The sequence below is a fragment of the Mugil cephalus genome, chromosome 10, assembly GCF_022458985.1.
Source record: "Mugil cephalus isolate CIBA_MC_2020 chromosome 10, CIBA_Mcephalus_1.1, whole genome shotgun sequence".
NCBI classification, from domain to species: Eukaryota; Metazoa; Chordata; class Actinopteri; order Mugiliformes; family Mugilidae; genus Mugil; species Mugil cephalus.
The window spans coordinates 13,515,601-13,533,846 of NC_061779.1; the positions used below are offsets into that span (position 1 = coordinate 13,515,601).

General features: G+C 42.2%; 2 protein-coding genes across 16 annotated transcripts in view; both read left to right on the top strand.

Moving 5' to 3' along the window:
- mef2aa (myocyte enhancer factor 2aa) overlaps positions 1-4,541 on the top strand; it is a 58,796-nt gene extending 54,255 nt beyond the window's left edge. For 11 of the 13 annotated variants that reach the window (XM_047597379.1, XM_047597378.1, XM_047597377.1 and 8 more), the window contains 3 exons: positions 228-357; positions 525-648; positions 850-4,440. In XM_047597379.1, coding sequence (XP_047453335.1) covers positions 228-357; positions 525-648; positions 850-1,186 — 591 coding nt within the window. In that variant the 3' untranslated portion in view covers positions 1,187-4,440. Of the gene's footprint in view, positions 1-227; positions 358-524; positions 649-849 lie in introns of all 13 variants that reach the window. The other 2 variants (XM_047597381.1, XM_047597383.1) reach the window with 1 other exon arrangement.
- Positions 4,542-8,154: 3,613 nt separating this feature from the next.
- The window catches only part of mctp2a (multiple C2 domains, transmembrane 2a), a 32,121-nt gene continuing 22,029 nt past the window's right edge, over positions 8,155-18,246 (top strand). The window contains exons 1-9 of one of the 3 annotated variants that reach the window (XM_047597080.1): positions 8,155-8,271; positions 10,388-11,374; positions 12,186-12,245; positions 12,322-12,430; positions 14,677-14,819; positions 14,932-15,008; positions 15,106-15,220; positions 15,325-15,348; positions 17,681-17,854. In XM_047597080.1, the coding sequence (XP_047453036.1) occupies positions 10,400-11,374; positions 12,186-12,245; positions 12,322-12,430; positions 14,677-14,819; positions 14,932-15,008; positions 15,106-15,220; positions 15,325-15,348; positions 17,681-17,854 (1,677 nt within the window). In that variant the 5' untranslated portion in view covers positions 8,155-8,271; positions 10,388-10,399. Of the gene's footprint in view, positions 8,272-9,819; positions 9,933-10,387; positions 11,375-12,185; positions 12,246-12,321; positions 12,431-14,676; positions 14,820-14,931; positions 15,009-15,105; positions 15,221-15,324; positions 15,349-17,680; positions 17,855-18,246 lie in introns of those variants that run through there. The other 2 variants (XM_047597079.1, XM_047597081.1) reach the window with 2 other exon arrangements.

Sequence of the window (18,246 nt, forward strand, 5' to 3'; positions counted from 1 at the left end):
CTACCGTAAAGCTACAGCACCCCCTTGTGGCAGAGTAGAGTTTTGCACATACTCGATAATCACATTATGAAACACCACATTAAACATAACAATATTTTTTTTTATAATTTTAAGGTTGTAAATTAAATGATTTAAATATATATTAATGCACTATTTAGTATGAGGTTGGGATGTTTTTGGTCATGTTTTTGTCTTACGCTTGTTCTTTGTTTTGTGTGTGTTTGCAGAACACCCAGAGGATAAGCAGTTCCCAGTCCACTCAGCCACTGGCCACTCCTGTAGTGTCTGTCACCACCCCCAGCTTACCCCCACAGGGCCTGGTCTACTCGGGCATGCCCACCTCCTACAATACTGCCGGTTAGTCTGAACTCACACTCCACCCAGACTTAAAACAAACTCCGAGAGTGTTTGTACTACACTCCGCTGGTCTCTGTTCATTTCTCAGCGGCGCGCTGCGTCGCAACTGAAATGTGAGCGAGCTCTCAGTGTGTGTGTGTGTGTGTGGCTGCTTTTTGTTTTTACAGAGTACCCCCTGAGCAGTGCAGAGATCTCTTCCCTACAGGGCTTCAGCTCTCCTGGGCTCTCACTGGGCTCCATGTCGGCATGGCAACAGCATCAACTGGGCCAGGCAGCTCTTAATTCTTTGGTGTGAGTAACACACTTCCAAACAAAGGCACACTCTCCAGACGCCCTCGCATGAAAGCAACACCCACTGTGCTCTGTGATATCACGCTGAATCACACATCTACATATTCCTGGCTTTTTTCACATTTATTGGCCTCCGCGCTTCGTCGTCTCGTTTGTGAACTGAACGCAGAATGTCCTGCTTCTCTCTCTCTTCTGCTACAGTGGTGGAGGTCACTTACCTCAGGGCTCCAACCTATCCATCAACACCAGCCAGAGCATAAACATCAAGTCCGAGCCCATTTCGCCCCCGCGAGAGCGCGTCACGCCATCTGGCTTCCCCCCGCAGCAGCCGCAACAAGGGTCCAGCCGGCACGAGGTTTTGGGACGTTCACCTGCCGACAGCCTCAGCTCGTCTTGTAGCTCATACGACGGCAGCGACCGCGAGGACCACCGGCCCGACTTCCACTCCCCGCTGGGACTGGGCAGGCCCCCCGCCGGCTCCGACGATAGGGAGAGCCCGTCGGTCAAGCGCTTGCGCATGGACACGTGGGTGACATAAAGAGCCCTGGTCACGTCTCCAGTCACCAGCCAGTCAGAGAGAGGGGGAGGGAGGGGTTCGACATGGAGTTAAAAGAAGGAGAAGGGGGGTCCTTAGAGCTATAATTATGATACTATTATTCAACTCCACTTCAGTTCGGAAGGCTGAGATGTAAAGTAATAAGACGTGTCAGGACATATCTAAAGTAAAATTCTCAAGCTGATACAGCAAGGTTTAAAAAAATAAAAAAATCTGTTAGCTGGACTGAATTATATGCACAAGCAGGTGGTATCAGGTACTTGGTGCAATTCAGATGGCGTTCGCAGACGATGTTCAGAGAGAGTTGTTAAACGATAGGCGGTAGATTATTGTAGTCACTGGTCTAGTCAGACACTTACATGTAGTTGCTGTTTTTTGCTGTTGTGCTCGCAAGTTGCAAACAATCGGAGAAAGTTGTGTTGCTTTCCGGCTGAGGACCCTTAACGTAAGCGATGTTCACTGCGAGAACTATATTTAAAACCCTTTGGTGACCGTGCAAGACCTTTTATCTTTCGAGTGGCCTCTAATAATCCGTCAGTCGAGTCGATCGGGAGACACAGAGCACGTGGAGTTAGCTAGCAATTTGTCACAAACAGTTGAAAACGACTTTAGCGAACACCTATTGAGCAGCAAGGAAAAAAAAGAATAAATAAATAGCAACAGAATTTATCGCAATAACGACAAACTGTTCATTTTATAATTTAAAAAGAGTAGGATATATAAATGTGCAATTAAGATAATGAGAACCTGTCCAGTTGAACTGGTGAGAAAGTCAACATGTTCACGTTTGTGTAACATTTCATCAGTAATATAAGCCAAAGCTGTTATTTTGTGTTGTTTTGTACAGTTGCTTTGATTTCCTAACAACTCACTCAAAATTTCTTTCGTCACATGGTTATTATTATTATTATTATTATTATTTTTTAAAATTGTGCTTTATTACAGTGTAAAGTCCTGTAAAACCAGATCTTGAATCGATATCTAAAGCCATGAACATTTGCTGTTCTGTTTGTACAATTGAAAAAAAAATTTGAGCCAAACATTTTCTTTTGTTGTGTAAATAGCGACTTTAATATATATTACCAGGGTGTGAGTACATGCTGAATGCACCGTAGGAGCACCGTTTTCAAGAAAAGTATATTTTTGTGGTTTACAGCCAAGTTTACAGGAGTACACCCTTAAAAAGTAGTCACTGGTCAATATTTGCTATTTAGCCTCTTCTAAAACGAATTATCGGCATAAACTCCCATGTGTTTTAGTTCCAGGTGGTCAGTTTGCTTTGTCTCTCTCTTTATTAGTGGTGATTGTTTGTCCTGAATACATTGTTATCACAATGCTGCGAGGCTGAAGTTCCACTGTTTTCATATTTCTGAAGGATGATCGCAAGGCTAGGGGAAATAGGGTTTCTTCCCTCCTATTGTGTTCGCTTGTGTTAGTTTTACAGCAGCAGCTGCTGAATACACTGCCACCATTCAGATCCAAGGTCCCAGCTTTGCACTGAAGAATAATCTATTGTTATTTGCATGTAGCTCAACTGAAAGACATCTCTCAAGCCACTATCCTGTCATTGATTCGTGGAATTTTAAAGGAGAGACGCGGTGGAAGTTCCCGCTTGCCTCCAGTCTAAAACGATCACGCCTGTGTCCGCGCGTTTGTTGTAAATACCGAAAACTGAAATGAGTCGTAATCCCGTAAAAAAAAAAAAAGAAAAGTGCTGTTTCCAAGATTGGCTCAAGAAATGTTATCTCCCACCACCCCCTGTTAGTAAAGGAACTGCGGCTCGAGGAACTTCAGGAGAAAATCCGAGGCCTCCGGACGGGGGCTGTGATCTCCGTCGTCACGAAAGCAAACCGTTCAGCAGCTCGATCTCGACACACACCGACCGACTGGCTCCAATCTCACTGCTGAAAGGCACACATTTGTATGGGGAGTTTGCTGTGCGAGAGTGGTGTTGCCCTGCATTCGCCATGGCACGTCTTGTGTGTGTGTTTCCTGACCTCCGCCGCCCCTCATCGTCAGCTCCGTGCGAGTTCTCAGTGTGCGCCTGTTCCGATCTATGCAGTTTTAACCCCCCAAGCCACATGAAATATAGCGAAAATGATGTCATTAAAGGTCATGTTTAGTCTCCGGTGCATTCGGGAAACAAAAAACTGAAAAAAAAAAAAAAGCGTGTCCGAGGATAGACTGTTAGAGCTTTTATTCTGAAGTGCCACAGCTGGAAAGTTACCGAGCTACAAGTTGCATATGATGCATTTCATCAGATCATGTATTTGGATACCCCAGGGCAATCTCCTCATGTTCATATATATCGATAGACATAACTTTACATGTATAGTAATCCATAATGTAATCCAGTTTAACGCAGCAGGTGAAAATAGCAATAATAAATGACAAACACGGTCTGCCTTTTACTGTATCGGCAGCATCACCTCGTAGTTGAGCACATATTTTAGCACTCGATAACATATCAGGGAATTTTGTAGTCGCTCTATCTATATGCACAGATAGGAAATGCCTTATCCCAAAGAAAAATCAACTCCGCTTTTATGTTCTCTCAGTCAAACAAAGGAGACAATGCAGATATCGCTCGAACCCGACCATGTCTGCCTCTTCTCAGATAGGACTCACACAAGAAAATGCGTGGTGAATGCAGCGTGACACACTTTGCTCTTTTGGTGTATGTACAAATTGTGCACAACTGATGAATGTGAAAGGAAAGGGTAATCAATGAACCTCCGTAGAGGACTTTCTTCACTTTGCTGTGCAAGAGTACACTGCTTTGCTTCATGGCTTTTATAAACAGAACTACGTGTTTGGTAAGTGTTTGTAGTTGATAGTTCACTTAACTAAAGGAGCTGTTTTTCGGTCTCTACGCTCAGACCGCTTGGCGGCACAAGCTGGACTTTGTTGCCAATACTGAAATTATTTGTTTCAAAATCGAAATAGGTTTTAAGTTAATCTACATTTTATTTCCCTTGAATGTGTTATTTTATTTTCATCATACGATATTCAAGTGAACTTTTTATTAAACAATTAAGATGCTAGATGTTGTTGTACAAAATTTGTATTCTTCACAAAAGTACAAATATTGGCTTTTAATGTGTAATTTAGGTTATCTCTCTTATTCTGTATAAAATGAAGTAAACAACTCTTTCATAGAATTTGTTCTCCTGTGAAGTCCCAAACAGTAGAAACTGTCAACTTTATTAAACACCTCAGTGTATGCTCAACCCGAACTCACTGTCTATTACTCTTTTGATGTTGTGACCTCGTATGTCTGTTCGAGCTGACACTGGGAGCCCAGCTGTTTTCGATTAAATGATTATTTTGAATTCTTTATTTTGAAAAAAGCTGCTTAATTTACAGTAAGGATATTATGCATTTTTACAATCGTGATAGTTTAGAAAAACTACACAACCAGTAAAAGTAGCAGCATTATTGTACCTGTGGATTAATATAAAAACATCTTTCTAACATTGTGACTGGTTAAGGTTGAGTTAATTTCATAAATGCAGCTTTGGGACCAAATGGCCCCTGGTTCGAATCCCCTCTACGTCCATGGCTGAGGTGTCCTGGACGAGCCCCTAACCCCCGAACTGCTTCCTGGATTCCTTGCATGGCTGATCACTACTCAGTGTGGACCAAAGGATGAATTAAACACAGAGATGAACTCCTTGTGTGTGTACAGAAATACGTAGCCAGTACGGCTGATTTACATTTGCATTTTTAATTGGACAGTGCAGTGCAGGGAAATGCAGGCTCCATTAGTGCCAGCAGCACTTGTTTACACCTACCGTAGAAGCCTTATGTGTAACTGCAGATCTTATGGGTGTGTATTGCAGAGGAGATCTAGGAAGCATATGATATCTATGTAGTGTTGGCATCTAGTGTCAATTGATGTTTCTTCTCACAGATCGGTGCAGTTCCACTAGGTCGCCAGCAGGGGGCATTGTAGCACAATACATAGGTAGCTGGCTTGTAAAAAAAAATATACAGTGGACTTTTCTACTCATTGTTACTCAAAGCGCTTTACAGTCACAATAACACGTCTACCTGCTTGTTCACGCACACTTACAAAGAAGCAACTTAAAGGTTCAGTGTCTTGCATGTGGTTCACATGCCAGGGATCGAACCCATAGTACTGGCTGGTTAACAACGTGGGTTTATTCACTCTGGGTTTCCCTGTCCAGCCAGGAAGGTAAGGTATAACTAGTGTTCAAATAAGGCAAAGTATATGAATGAGAGCACAGTATTATTTTCTTTTTATGATTGTTATGATGTTCAGGTATCATTTGTGATACAGAGGAAGAACTTTTCAACAACCAATTTTTTCCCCATGAACAGCAGTGAAAATAATAATAATATAAAAAAAAAAAAAATTAAAAGCATCAACACCTGAGAGATGGACGTGGATTCAGGACACCATGTTGCTATTTTGCTCATCACAAGAGGACATTCTTTATTTAGGCTTTAATGTTTTTTGTCCACATGGGGTCAGTAGAAAGACATCGACTTTTAAGGTGCCGTGGTAAACCTGACACCAAACTGTCCCCTTTTTAAATATGCACAGTTAATTAAAAATACAAATACTGGTAAATTTCTCAATTGCAAGTAAAAGTCGTTAAGAAAAACTGCACAAAAAAGAAAAATACACCAATTTGTTTTCCGGTTCTGGATGTTTTTAATCATTAGTTATCCTCGTAGCGAGATATTGGACCATTTTGAAATAAAAAAAAATAAAACACTTTTTAGCAGTTAGCAAATCATAAACATCTCAACAGTGACCTCCAACTACCCAATGATTTATCTAAGATGTCAGAAGCAAGAAAGGCTGAAAAACAGTTATTTAATCTTCGACTATGTGTTGTATTTCAAAATACAAATAAATAAATCAAAATCTCAATATTGCCCTCTGAAATGTGGAGCGGAAACACAAAGTTGCATAAGATGGAAATACTCAAGTACAAGTACCACAAAAAAATGTATAAATGTACTTGACTACTTTGCACCACTGTGCTTTTCAGATGCTACATTCTCCGCTATGCTAACCAGCTAGCCTCTGACTGAGTTTTCCCTAAAAACAGCTTAAAACAGTAACAATAGTTATTTGTTCAACAAAACTACGGTCCAGACAACTAAACAATGAACTGGAAATGTCCAAAGCTGCAGGTGACAACAATTCACTATGAGTCCACTGCTATCAGAGACCCCTTTCACATTGTTTGTACATGGCTAGCTGATATACTATTACAACAAAAATATTTAGAAAAGCTGCTTTAATCTAGTTTTAATCCAGATTTGTGTACTTTAAATGTTTCATAAAAATAACTACACTTCAGTCAGACATGCAAAGTAACAGATCAACATTTTATCATATTTTGTGTTAGACAGTTCAACTTGTCACACAGGAAAAGCATAGGTGGAATTAATAACATCAGTGCTGACTCACTTTCGTTCGGCGCTACAGTAGTAAACCAGCATGCACACTGTTGCCAGGACCTGCCCTAAGTGGAATGCAGCCCTTACTGATACACGTTCCACATACAATAGTTTCTCACTGAGATGTCATAATATTCACCGGGAAGTACAATACCGGTCGATCTTAAGCTTGGACACACCTTTTCATTCAGTATTTTGTCTTTATTTTCTACTACTTTCTACATTGTTGATGTGTACTGAAGACACCGACACTTATGAAGCAAGACATGTGGAGTTATGTAGCAAAGGAAATAAACGGTTAAATAAGGCCTAACTCTAAATATGTTTTAGATTTTAGACTCCTCAAAGCAGCCACCCTTTGCACTGCTGACAGCGCTGCAAACCCTTCTCCTTCTCTCACTGAGCTTCATGATGTAGTCACCTGAAATGGTTTTTACTTCACAGGTGTGCCTTGTCAGGGTTCACTTGCAGAATTTCTTGCCTTCTTAATGGGGTTGGGACCATCAGTTACGTTGTGCGTTAGTCAGGTTGGTACACAGCTGACAGCCATTTCACAACTATTCATATTATGCCAAGATACAATCAGCTAAGTAAAGAGAAAGCACAGTCCAATCTCGAAGAGAATCTTGAAGATCTTGTTCTCTATGGTGTCACCTGTGTGAAAATGTAGTAGTTCCAGGTGTTTTTCTTTTTTTTTTTGTTGTTTGTTTGTTTGTTTAAGATAGCTTCTCAAAGTCACCAGACAGGGTCACCTGACATTGTTAGCTCCGCCTAGCCTCTGTGACAGAAGAATGCTGTTTGATTTGTGCGCTAAATCACTATCATGTTATCCTAGGTTGATCACAGATAGTAATCCATAAATGACTGACATGAAAAAAGTCTTGAGCTCCTTCAACCTTCAACCGAGGCACTCAACATGGACTCTCATTATTGAGACAGACTGTGTGTCCCACAAGAGAGAATGAATGTAGTTGACTGTGAAATAAATGCTGTTTGAAGGACTTTTTAGTTGCAATACCACTAGTGTCCACTGGGAAATGTGACACGCAGATCTTGCTGCCTTACGTACGGTGGCCGAGAGAGCACAAGACCTCGATTCTTAACAAGCATAACTTTAGCATAGCTTTGCAAAACGAGTTGTGTTTTTAATCGTGCATCTTGAATGTTTCTGCTCATTTCCACCACTGTGAAGTAATATTTTATAAATACGATATCCACTCACAGGTAAAACGAACAACTGACCGTGCGTTGCGAGGACTGCGGTGCTAGGCAACAGTTGCCGGTGCTAGGCAATGATTACCTTTAGCAAGTTAACGACAGCATTGCTCGACACAGTAAGTACAGTGAATGCAAATGAAAGGAAAATGTTGGGAGTATCAACATATAAAACTATGAAGAACACTCTATACAACTTAATTGCACTATATAGTATTAACTTACCAGCCACCTCCACCGTTTTTGAAAATAGAAGCAAGCGTGTCACAACTCAGGACTTGAACAAAACTTTCCACTTGAGAGTCCGTGAAAACCACAAGAGGGAGATCTTTCATACGGAGTTTTCTTTCCTTCACGCCAAGCATGACCCCGTTTAAAGGCAGCCCTGGAGGTCAACGGGTCCAAACTCTAAGGTACTATAAGTAACTAAGTTGCAGTGAGACCGAAATATTAATATGTTGACTTGAGAACAGTTAGTTAACCTAGCTACTAGAAGTTAAGGTTAACTACAATACTTTCACTTTGTGTAGACTATAGAGTATTCCTGGGCTCAATTTAAAGGGAAATAATTATCTGCTTAGTCTATGTATTACACTCTTGGTTTATGAGAACTGTTATAGTCACAGGTTACTACTTATATGTGGTTGTTTCACAAAGCAACATGTTGAATGTTGCTTCCTGGAGCATATTTGCATCATTCCCATTATTTCCTTCTGGTACCAAATTAAAAACTGTATTTATAACACCGAACATGAAATAAAATAATAAAAAAATACTGTGAGACAAACAAAAGGTTTTAGGTCAGCTGTGTAGTCCACAACCTCGGTCCTTTATGGCTGGATTCACTTTGTAGGCTTGCATGTGCATCAGTCAGTATATTAGTCCCCAAGTGCATGTTCTTGGCTTTCCGTCCATGAGACCAGCTGTACTGTCGGCTGGAAGAAGTCCAGTGTGCATGTGTAGAGTAACCAAGCAGGGTTTTGGGTTGTTTGAGTTGTATGAGAAGGAGGGCGACAGGCCACCTGCCATAGGGGCTTGCCCTGTTCAGATCCCCAGGACTGCCTTTCAACTGGGAGCCAAGTTGGGCTTCTTTCATGTGGGCTTGATCTCCTTAAGACGTAAGCAAATATTGAACAAGACTCAGTCCAGACTCAAACACATCTGTTGTCATATACGTAGTCTGCACTGTTAGGCACAAACAAGGAGGCAGAGAGAGGGAACACCAGTAGGTCTGTTGCTTTAGCTTCTATGTGTGGACAGAAAGCTATAGTTTATACTTTGCAAACACAAATGCTCACTTTTGACGAGCTTAGGCTAAACCATGTTCCTTTGTAAACAAATATGGGGCTGTAAGAAAGAAATGGAGTTTGGTACGGTGCTGGAGCCACGCAGTGCCAGATCTGTTATGACATTTCATATGCCACAGTCATGTTGTTGAATCCATCAACAGTATTTTGGGACAGTTTTGGACAGATAATAAAGGCGGTTGAATTGTAGAATTAGGCTAGATTACGGTGCTAAGTATATTTTCAAATACATGGACCTGTAAAAGAACCCATCATAGCAAAGTATATTGCCTGCAAGTCTCAAAACTGACAAATTGCCTCACAAATGCAAATAAACTGTTGTATATACAAATCAACAATAAACAGACTGACAAAACAGGCTGCTGTACTGTGAGCAACTGTTTCATGTTTTCAATTTAATCTCTATCTACACTGTCTTAATTTACTCAATATTTGTAGTCAGATTTTTTCTGATCCATATAACTGGAGTCATACTGCATGTGGCTCCATACAACTCGGACAACTTGGGGAGGACTCAGCAGTTAATGATGGCATTCTCATAGTCATTGAAACTACACCCGGTATGACTGGTATGGCTGGTTTCACCCAGTCTGGGTTCTCCACCAATCACGGTTGTCTTCAAGCAGGAAAGTGCACTTCCTTAAAAAAGATAAATTTTTTTCACCATTGTTAGGATGGCTGAGCTGCCTGAAGGATACATTTCTACTGCTCTTGGTGGAAACTGACTAAGTGTTTACAGGAATTTTCAGCCAGTCTCAGCTGAACAGGTACGGTGCAGTGTTTTTCTGTTTAAATCAAACTAGAAGAATCGAGAAGGCATGATGAGGAAGGCAGAAAATTTTTTACAGAATGATTAATAAGTAAATTGTTATGACACTGGCCTCTACAATATTGCTGCCAGACTCTTTTTGGTTTTGTAATGTTGTGTTTGTGTTAGACACAAGGGTAAGACAGAAAACTGCCAGGAGTAGTGGTGTGTCATTAAATCCGATAGTAGACAGACAACAGACGTCTTCTGTATTGTTGTATAGTCCACTTTTAGTTGTTTAGTTGTTGGTGTTCATAACCGTTACTGGAAACCTCCAGAATGTTTTACTTGTAGCTCTTTAGTAGTTTATGTTTTTGCCATGGACAGTGCCTACTACACAATGTGTTGCTCTACATGAGGCATGTGTGTTGCACAGAAAGATCTCAATTTCACCGTTTTCTGCTTATCTGAAAGGTGTCCCTCAAGATGGATGTCAAAAAAAAGAACTTTTTTGATAACTTCAAAAATAAGTTCCCCAAGAAAAAGCCACAGAAGAAGTTGCTTGCCAAGCAGGGGAGGAATCTGGCCCATCGGCGCAGCCTTTCTGTTCCAGACTTATCATGTATACCAAGTGAAGCATGTTCCGCTGACAGTACTGATGGTAACTACTTTGGCATCTCTCCTGGCCTGAGTGATTCTGATTCAGTTGCAAGTTCCTCATTGGGTGAGGGACCACTTGTCGCCGATAAACTGAGTGATTCATTCCCAGAAACTACATTCAGAGCTCCTCATGTTTCTAATCCAGCTGCAGCTTCTCATAGAATGAGCGCACCAGTGGAGGTACTTTATGAGGAAGTTAAAGACACGACAAATTTAAGCCGTGAGAAGAAAGTGAACTTCGTTCATGAAGGCCTGTATGCACAAGTGGATAAAAGAGCTAGGAGGAATGCGCAACAATTTATTTTTGAACCTACTCCTGCACCAAGACATGTTTTCAACAGTGCACAAGCTCCTTCATCAAGAACAGACCTGGTGGACAGAGCAAGTCTCTCTGGAGAGAGAGCAAGTCTCTCTGGCGAAGACCCCCCAACAGACAGAGTGATTTCAGAGAGTGTTGCTGCAGCACTGGCCAGAGCAAACTCGATGGGAGAGCAAACAAATCCTTACGAAGAGAAAAAGACCACATCTTTTGAGCAGAAAAGGCCATCGGCTGAAAAAGGGTCTTTGGCAGCCATCAGAGAATATACCTCTGTGGATAGGATGTCTCTGTCATTAGATACTCAGGGTCCTTTGGAGAATGCAGATGGCACTTCGTTGGCATCAACATGTGACTCCCCCAGTGATGAGCAAGTCAACGTGTTCTGGACCACAGACTCCGAAGAAGTGGAGCGAGAACCCTTCACTCCCTTGATAATGAGAGAGCTCTCAGTGGACGAGGAGCACTTAGACGAAAGTGCGGAGGTAAGTATCATTATGTATATAACTGCATGTATACTCGTAGGATAGTTGCTGTCATTTGACGTCAGTATTTTCTTTGAGTTATTTAAAATTTGTTGTTTCCAACTTTAGCAAGTACAACCATACATGTAATAGCAGCCGGGCAGGATTGAACTCTCAAAAATGAACAGTCCATTTATTAGAAAATTGACCAATTGAAGGTATTTACGATAAGACATGAAAAAATACACAAAAAAATTAGCGCAACTGAAACGGTCATAGCGTACCAGAGGGTAACCATCCCGATCATAACAACTTATTCTTTGCGGATCAATATTAAATTTGCGCCACACTGCTAAAGCTCAGTGTTGTTTTGAGAGTGTTTCGTTGAAAATGTAGCTACAATGTAGGTACGTCTGTGGTACCTGTGTGTTGCTGCATGAATAATTGGCACACATGGCCAGTATTTGTAGCCCAGCCTTTATCTGCAACAGCCTATTAATTGAATACCACCCACTATTAGAGGAAATACGGTAATTCAACAGTGGGTGCTTTTATTGGATTTTTATATATATTTATATATATATATATATAAAAATCTTTTTTTTTTTTTTTTTTTTTTTTTTTTTTTTTGCATATTATATTCAGTCTACTGGTGGGACATGTCCTCTGCTGGTTGATGTTAAATGTAAGGGTACAACTGAAACCAAAACCATTGTGCTCCTTAGATACAGAAACCTGTTATAAACCTGTGTTACTAGTTTAAGTTTGTCTGTACATTAAAGGTTTTATTTACAGTTTCTTATAATTCATTATTACAATATTTCCTGTGTAGATGTCTTGTGATTTGTTCGGGCCCCTTGAAGAAAATAGCCAAGACGCTTTCGAAAGCCCCGTGAGTACCCATTTCATTTGGTCCTTATTGAAATCATATCTTGCGAAAGCATATGAATGTAAATGGCTCTCTGCAGGAGCTTTTAGCAGGGGGTGAGATCCATGGACCCGCCCCATTCCAGAGGTACCTCTTGAACATCAACCTCAAGCAAGGAAGGAATCTGGTCATCAGAGACAAGCGTTCTGGTAGGTCATCAACACGATGGTTAGCCACACAACCTTCTGACTTCACAACATGTCGCAGCCTGCGTAAAAGTTGCCGTCTCACTTAGATCCTGAGAGGAAAAAACTGAAAACTATGGGGGGTTCACTGAAGCACATTTGGCTTTATCATCAAGAGGCGTTATATCAGATCTCAAACTCTAAAAGAATGCAGTTCTTCGTGTGTTGACTTATGGTTCCAGCTATGGGCGAGTCCTTGATGAAGCAGTGCATGTGCACAAAGTGTATATACTACATCCTGATGATCCTGTTGCGACCGTGAGTCAACCATACAGTGGAATTTTTTAAAGAGGATATGTGGTGTAATGTATGAGGGGAAGATGGGATGTGTTCACCCTGTGAGCGTGACGTCTTTTGATGAGTGTTACATGATGTACAAAAACAAAACCTACCAGAGAAGCATGCAGCCAGACCCGTTTGACAAAAAACAGACTAGGATAAAGCAATCAGTCCTTATGAGAGAACACCCAATCTGTTCATGAATCTACTGGTGTTGAAACATATTGAAGTAGCTGTTGTTTATATATTTAAAGAGGAGGTGTTGTTTTCTCAAAGTATTTGATGTTAAATATCATAAGCCGCAGCCATTCTTCTCTGAAATTATTGTCTTAATGTCTTTGGTTTTCTATAGGAATTGAATGCTGTGTGTAATCATAGCAAAGTAGCAATATGACCGTGTTAAAAGTAGAAAATCAGTCATGAACTTTGAAAGGTAGTTTGTTTTATTATTCATTTTTTAATGTATTCAAATGTGTTTATTCTCTTTTGAGAAGGAATTTATTATTCATTAGTTTGTGAGACACAGACAACAAAGAGAAATATAGAGCAAGTGTGTAGTTGAAACTTGATCATTCCCAGATGCAGAGTCTATGTTTGAGGAAAGCAGCAACCTCAAGTGGCCATAAATGGAGTTACAACCTATGAGAAAATTCCTGTGTGGTCTCCTTGATTATGACAATTTGATGAAAGGTTTTGGCTGTTTTTCGGATTTGGGTTTTAGCAAAAAGTAAACATTAACACTGATCTTCTAAGGGTGATGGGATGGGATCTTTTCATCATATAAATGTCATATGACAGCATTGCAAATCAATTTTATTAAATTTAAAATCAAAGCCCTGGGGCTGTCCCATGGTTTTAACCAAAATTATATTATTCTGAGGCTCAGGGAGCTTTGGGAAATCAACATACAGAGAAATGGTGAAAGGATGTTTCACCTTTGTTTTGTTTTTTTCTTGCCTGGTGGCAGCAGACCGTCCAAGCCCAGCGTCTCACTCCATGCTAGTTGAGACCTTACTTTCCCTGACAAGATGGCACCGCGATGATGCAATCCCCACACGCCCCCTGTCTCTCCGCTGTTTGCCCAACAATCAACCCTGTGCCAAAGGCTCACCAATGGCATACATTGTCATTACATATTCTGAAAGGCCCCACACCACCAGCCCCCACTCCTTGCTTTTTTGTTCTCCCCTTTTTTCCCATTAATTTCCATCGTCACCATTCTCGGTCATGCCAGAGCTTTTCTCCTTGCTAGCTGCCACATTCTCCTCCTGTCAAGTTGCCTGGAGGTTTCCCTGTCACAGGCTGGCAGGGTGGAGCTGCTGTGGGTCCTGCCTGCCTTTGCGAGATGTTCATTTGGAGTGGGGAGCTGACAGGCCTGACAGCCCATCCCCACAGGGCCTTTGTCATGTGATTCAAGCCTCCCTGCAGGCTCTCTCAAGCACCCCTTTATTCCCCTATACAAATGAAGGCATGGGGCTGGCTTTCATTTTTTGGCCAATCTGCATGCAATTGCAGAAACAAAGAAGTCCCATACCCCCACCACACTCGCAGACAGACTTTCTTAACAGGCTTGGGAGATTAACACTGGTTGCTTCTAGATTTTGGTTTCTGGTCACCTCATGCTGGCGAGTGTTTCTGCTCTTTGACAATTAAACAGCTACATTCCTCTGTTTTTGCCATGTGTGGGCCGCACCTCCTCCCTACATATTTCAGTGTCTCACACAACCAGCATGGGGGAAGGGTGTGTGTGTGTGTGTGTGTGTTTTCATACACACTGTATATTTTTATAGTGCTTGAATAAATTCCGCTCCACCACAAATGACGACACAATTAGCGATTAATATACAATCGTATAACTATTGAGATAATTACCACACGTGTTACACAACATTATTGTGCTGATTAGTGTTTTTTCTTGATTTAATTTTTAGGTTCCAGTGATCCTTATGTGAAGTTCAAACTTGAAGGAAAGCAGTTCTACAAAAGCAAAGTGGTGTACAAAAACTTGAATCCCCACTGGAACGAGTCCTTCTCCTATCCTCTCCGAGACAAAGATCATGTTGTGGAAGTTCGAGTAAGCCCTGCCTGTTTGCATCCTCTCACAGCAGTGGTCTTGCTCCAGAACACACAATTTCCGTTTGCACGAGACGTGACCTCTGTGATGTGTTTTTTTTTTTTTGCTGCAGGTCTATGATAAAAACCGGACCTCTGATGACTTCATGGGGTCCAGCGCGATTTCTGTGAAACATCTTGACTTGTACAAGTGAGTAATACATATATAACGCATTACAGAGAAATAAAAGATGCACATAAAGCTGTCCGCCAGTTGTAATCTGCTTATCCTTATTGTGTTTTCACAGAACCTATGAAATGGAGTTGCGTCTCGATGATCCAAAAAGTAAAGAAGACGACATGGGAGTAATTTTAGTTGATGTCTGCTTAATGTTTAGAGACGCCACCATCAAAAAAGGCCCTGTAAGAATATTTCAGACTTGAGCAGCGTGTGTGTGGATGACATTTTTTGTCCTTAATGTTAATACAAATGTTTGCTCATTCATGTATTTCTTTTCTGTTCACAGAGATGGCCTCAAAAGAAGAACAAGGTATGGATTTTTATATCACATTTACTTGTAATCATGAGAACGCCTTTAATATCTCACATTCTACTATCTACATTTACTCAGCCTGATCTAAAGCACTAGGGGGCAGTAGCTCACTGTGCTATGATGCAACAAAGACCGAGGCGTATGCTCAGGCTTTTGTGTGTAACCTTGTTTTCAGCACATCCTGTTTCTTTTGTGGTTTTATAGTTAACCTTCTTAGCAATGCATAATATTTTCAGTGGTGTCATTCTCTGAGGAAAAATCTTCGGGCAATATCACACCCTGATCAAAACCCCAAAATAATATTATTGGCTGAATGCGATGTCTTAAAAGAGCCCTTAGATGAGTATTATAGAGCCATTTTTGGTTTTGTAGTAAACAAAGTTCCATCTCTTCTCAAGTGGTTTTCAATATATTGCAGCTGTAATTAGATTCAGAGTGAAATAGGAGGGTTGCTGTTTGGGACTCACACTGCAGCGAGTGGGTTTATATTCACACCTATGCTGTCACTACATCTGCCACTGTTCAGTCTCTTGATGGTCCAGTAGACAATCTCAATTTGAAATTAGATGACAAAGGAATGAATGCCATTTTCATACGCATTGTAGGTTATCCGCTACAGATGGTTAAAGATACTCAAAGGGAGACAGAAATGTGTGGTGGGACTGTGCACAATGTTCCGCTGCCTAAATCGCAGTGCTAATTTAACAATGTAACAATGCCATTTCTTTCCCATTTCATTTTTTTTTTTTTTTTTTTTTTTTTTTTTTGACAAACCTACAGTATCTTATTGCATTTAACACCTATCCTGGAAGTGCTGAATACCCGACTCTTGCAGCTCTACTCCCCCTCTGTCAGAACATCGTTTTCTCCCTCTGTGTTACCACCACAGAGACATGGAATGGCAAGTGCCTGAGTAAAACTCTGCTGTGTGATAGTGTTTCAAACAGGAGGGGGCGTATGGGAGAAGCGGAAGGGGGGCTCGGCTGTTCGAGGCATGTTGCCAGTGTGGGATGCCTAAGATCGGCAAGGCTGATAATTCCCAGGCATGGCGGGCAATAACCCAGATGTTAGGATGTAATATCACAGCTGTGGATGGACAGTACTGAGGTACCAGCCAAATGGACCTGGGTCTGAGCTCATCATGCTTGTCCCCATGCTGTCCCACCATATGGAAGCAATCGCACAGCCCTTTTAGGACCAGGAATAGATTCTCTTTAGGGGCCACTTACAGTTAAGTGGAATTGTTTTATTGGCCGCTGAGATAGAAATGTGTCCAAGATAAACACTTGGGATGACTTGGCTGAGGCCTGTTTTATATCGCTCCTCCACTCCCTCTGTTCCTCTTCTTTTGAAGGGGCTGATATTTATAGGGCTGTGCCTGTGGTATTCCATGTTAATTCAGGTCCCAGAGATGTGCTTTGATCCCCTCCGGATTGGGTGGCAATGTGGGTTGCGACCCTTCAGTGATGAGGAGGGGCCGGAGTGGCAGGGGAGTTGCAGTGGGGCTGTTTGAAGCCGCGTCGCCGGGGCAGCCGAAGGAGCTGGGCAATCAAAGAGGCTAGAGCAGATTACGCTCCTGCTCTTTAATTACAGTCAGCCCCACACAACCTCTGTGCTGTTTGTTTTTACAGCCCTGGCCTATCACCGCATGGCCTCACGGGAACTCTAACATGGAAACATATCAAGGCCTCTCTCTCACACACTCCCTCCATGACACACGACGGGAGAAGTGAATTATTCGCCGGGCTGTCCTTTATTTTCCAAAGAGTTCTTGAAAGCACAATATCTTGCTTTGTTTTATAGCTCCACTTTAGTAGGAAAGATTTGCGACTTTGCTGTTAAATTTATAATTGGATTAATTTGCTAACATGCAGCAAACTCCTGGCCATACATACTGCACGTATGCATAATTTGCTGATGAGAGAGCTGTGTGGTTTGCATCATTACTCACTGCTGCCTGCTGTCTCTGGTGCAGTATGCCAAGTGTCCTGCCTCCCCACACTCAGTCTGGGAGCCAGTGATGAGTGGGACTGTCACAGCCAGGGACATCTGGCTGCTCGCTGACGTCCCTCTCTTCCTCTCTTTCCAGGAGCCTCCGTGGTGTGGCTTGCCTGTCAGTAGAGATGTGCTAATGTGCTCCAACAGAGATGCACTGTATAGTGTAAACCTTTGTCCTACTTTCATGCACTCCGTGAACATGATGAGGTGTTGGGCTGAGGCGGGGGGGCAGGTAAAAGGAGGAGGGGGGGGGGAGGGGGGCGGCCCCTCCCTCCGTGCACGGTGCTTTAAAAATAAAGACTAACCGTACATGTGTTTCTTTGCGCTGCAGCAGAACCAGGCCACACCATCGCCGCGCCATGACCAACCCAAGAACCAGCTGAAGAACCAGATGTGGAGCGGGGTGCTGAGAGTCACCTTGGTGGAGGGACAGAACATGCCGCAGTACGGCCAGGGTGACGTCTACGTCCGCTTTCGCCTCGGCGATCAGAAGTACAAGAGCAAGGTTGGACCTTTCTTTCTCTTTTCACACTTCTCCTACACTCCCTGTTCTCATACTCCCGTGTCTTTTTAATGTATGCTCTTTATGCCTTAACTTTCTTCTCAGCCTCTATCTCTTACTTCCCCGCTTTCCTTGCCCAGCAGGTGCCTGTCAGTGACTCACCTCCACCTTGGCTCACTGGGCCATGGCAGAGGCAGCTCATTAGAGTGGGCAACGCTGCCACTCACTTCTCACTGTGCTTCGGGTGATGGGCTTCATTGCCTTCATTTGCATACCCAGCATGCCCTGTTCATCTACCTGTACTTGTTGGCCTCCCCCCTGATGATTCTATGGTGCACTTGTCTTGTGTTGTCGTGTCATTTCTTTGTAAACCTCTCTGCTTTCCTCGCTGCTTG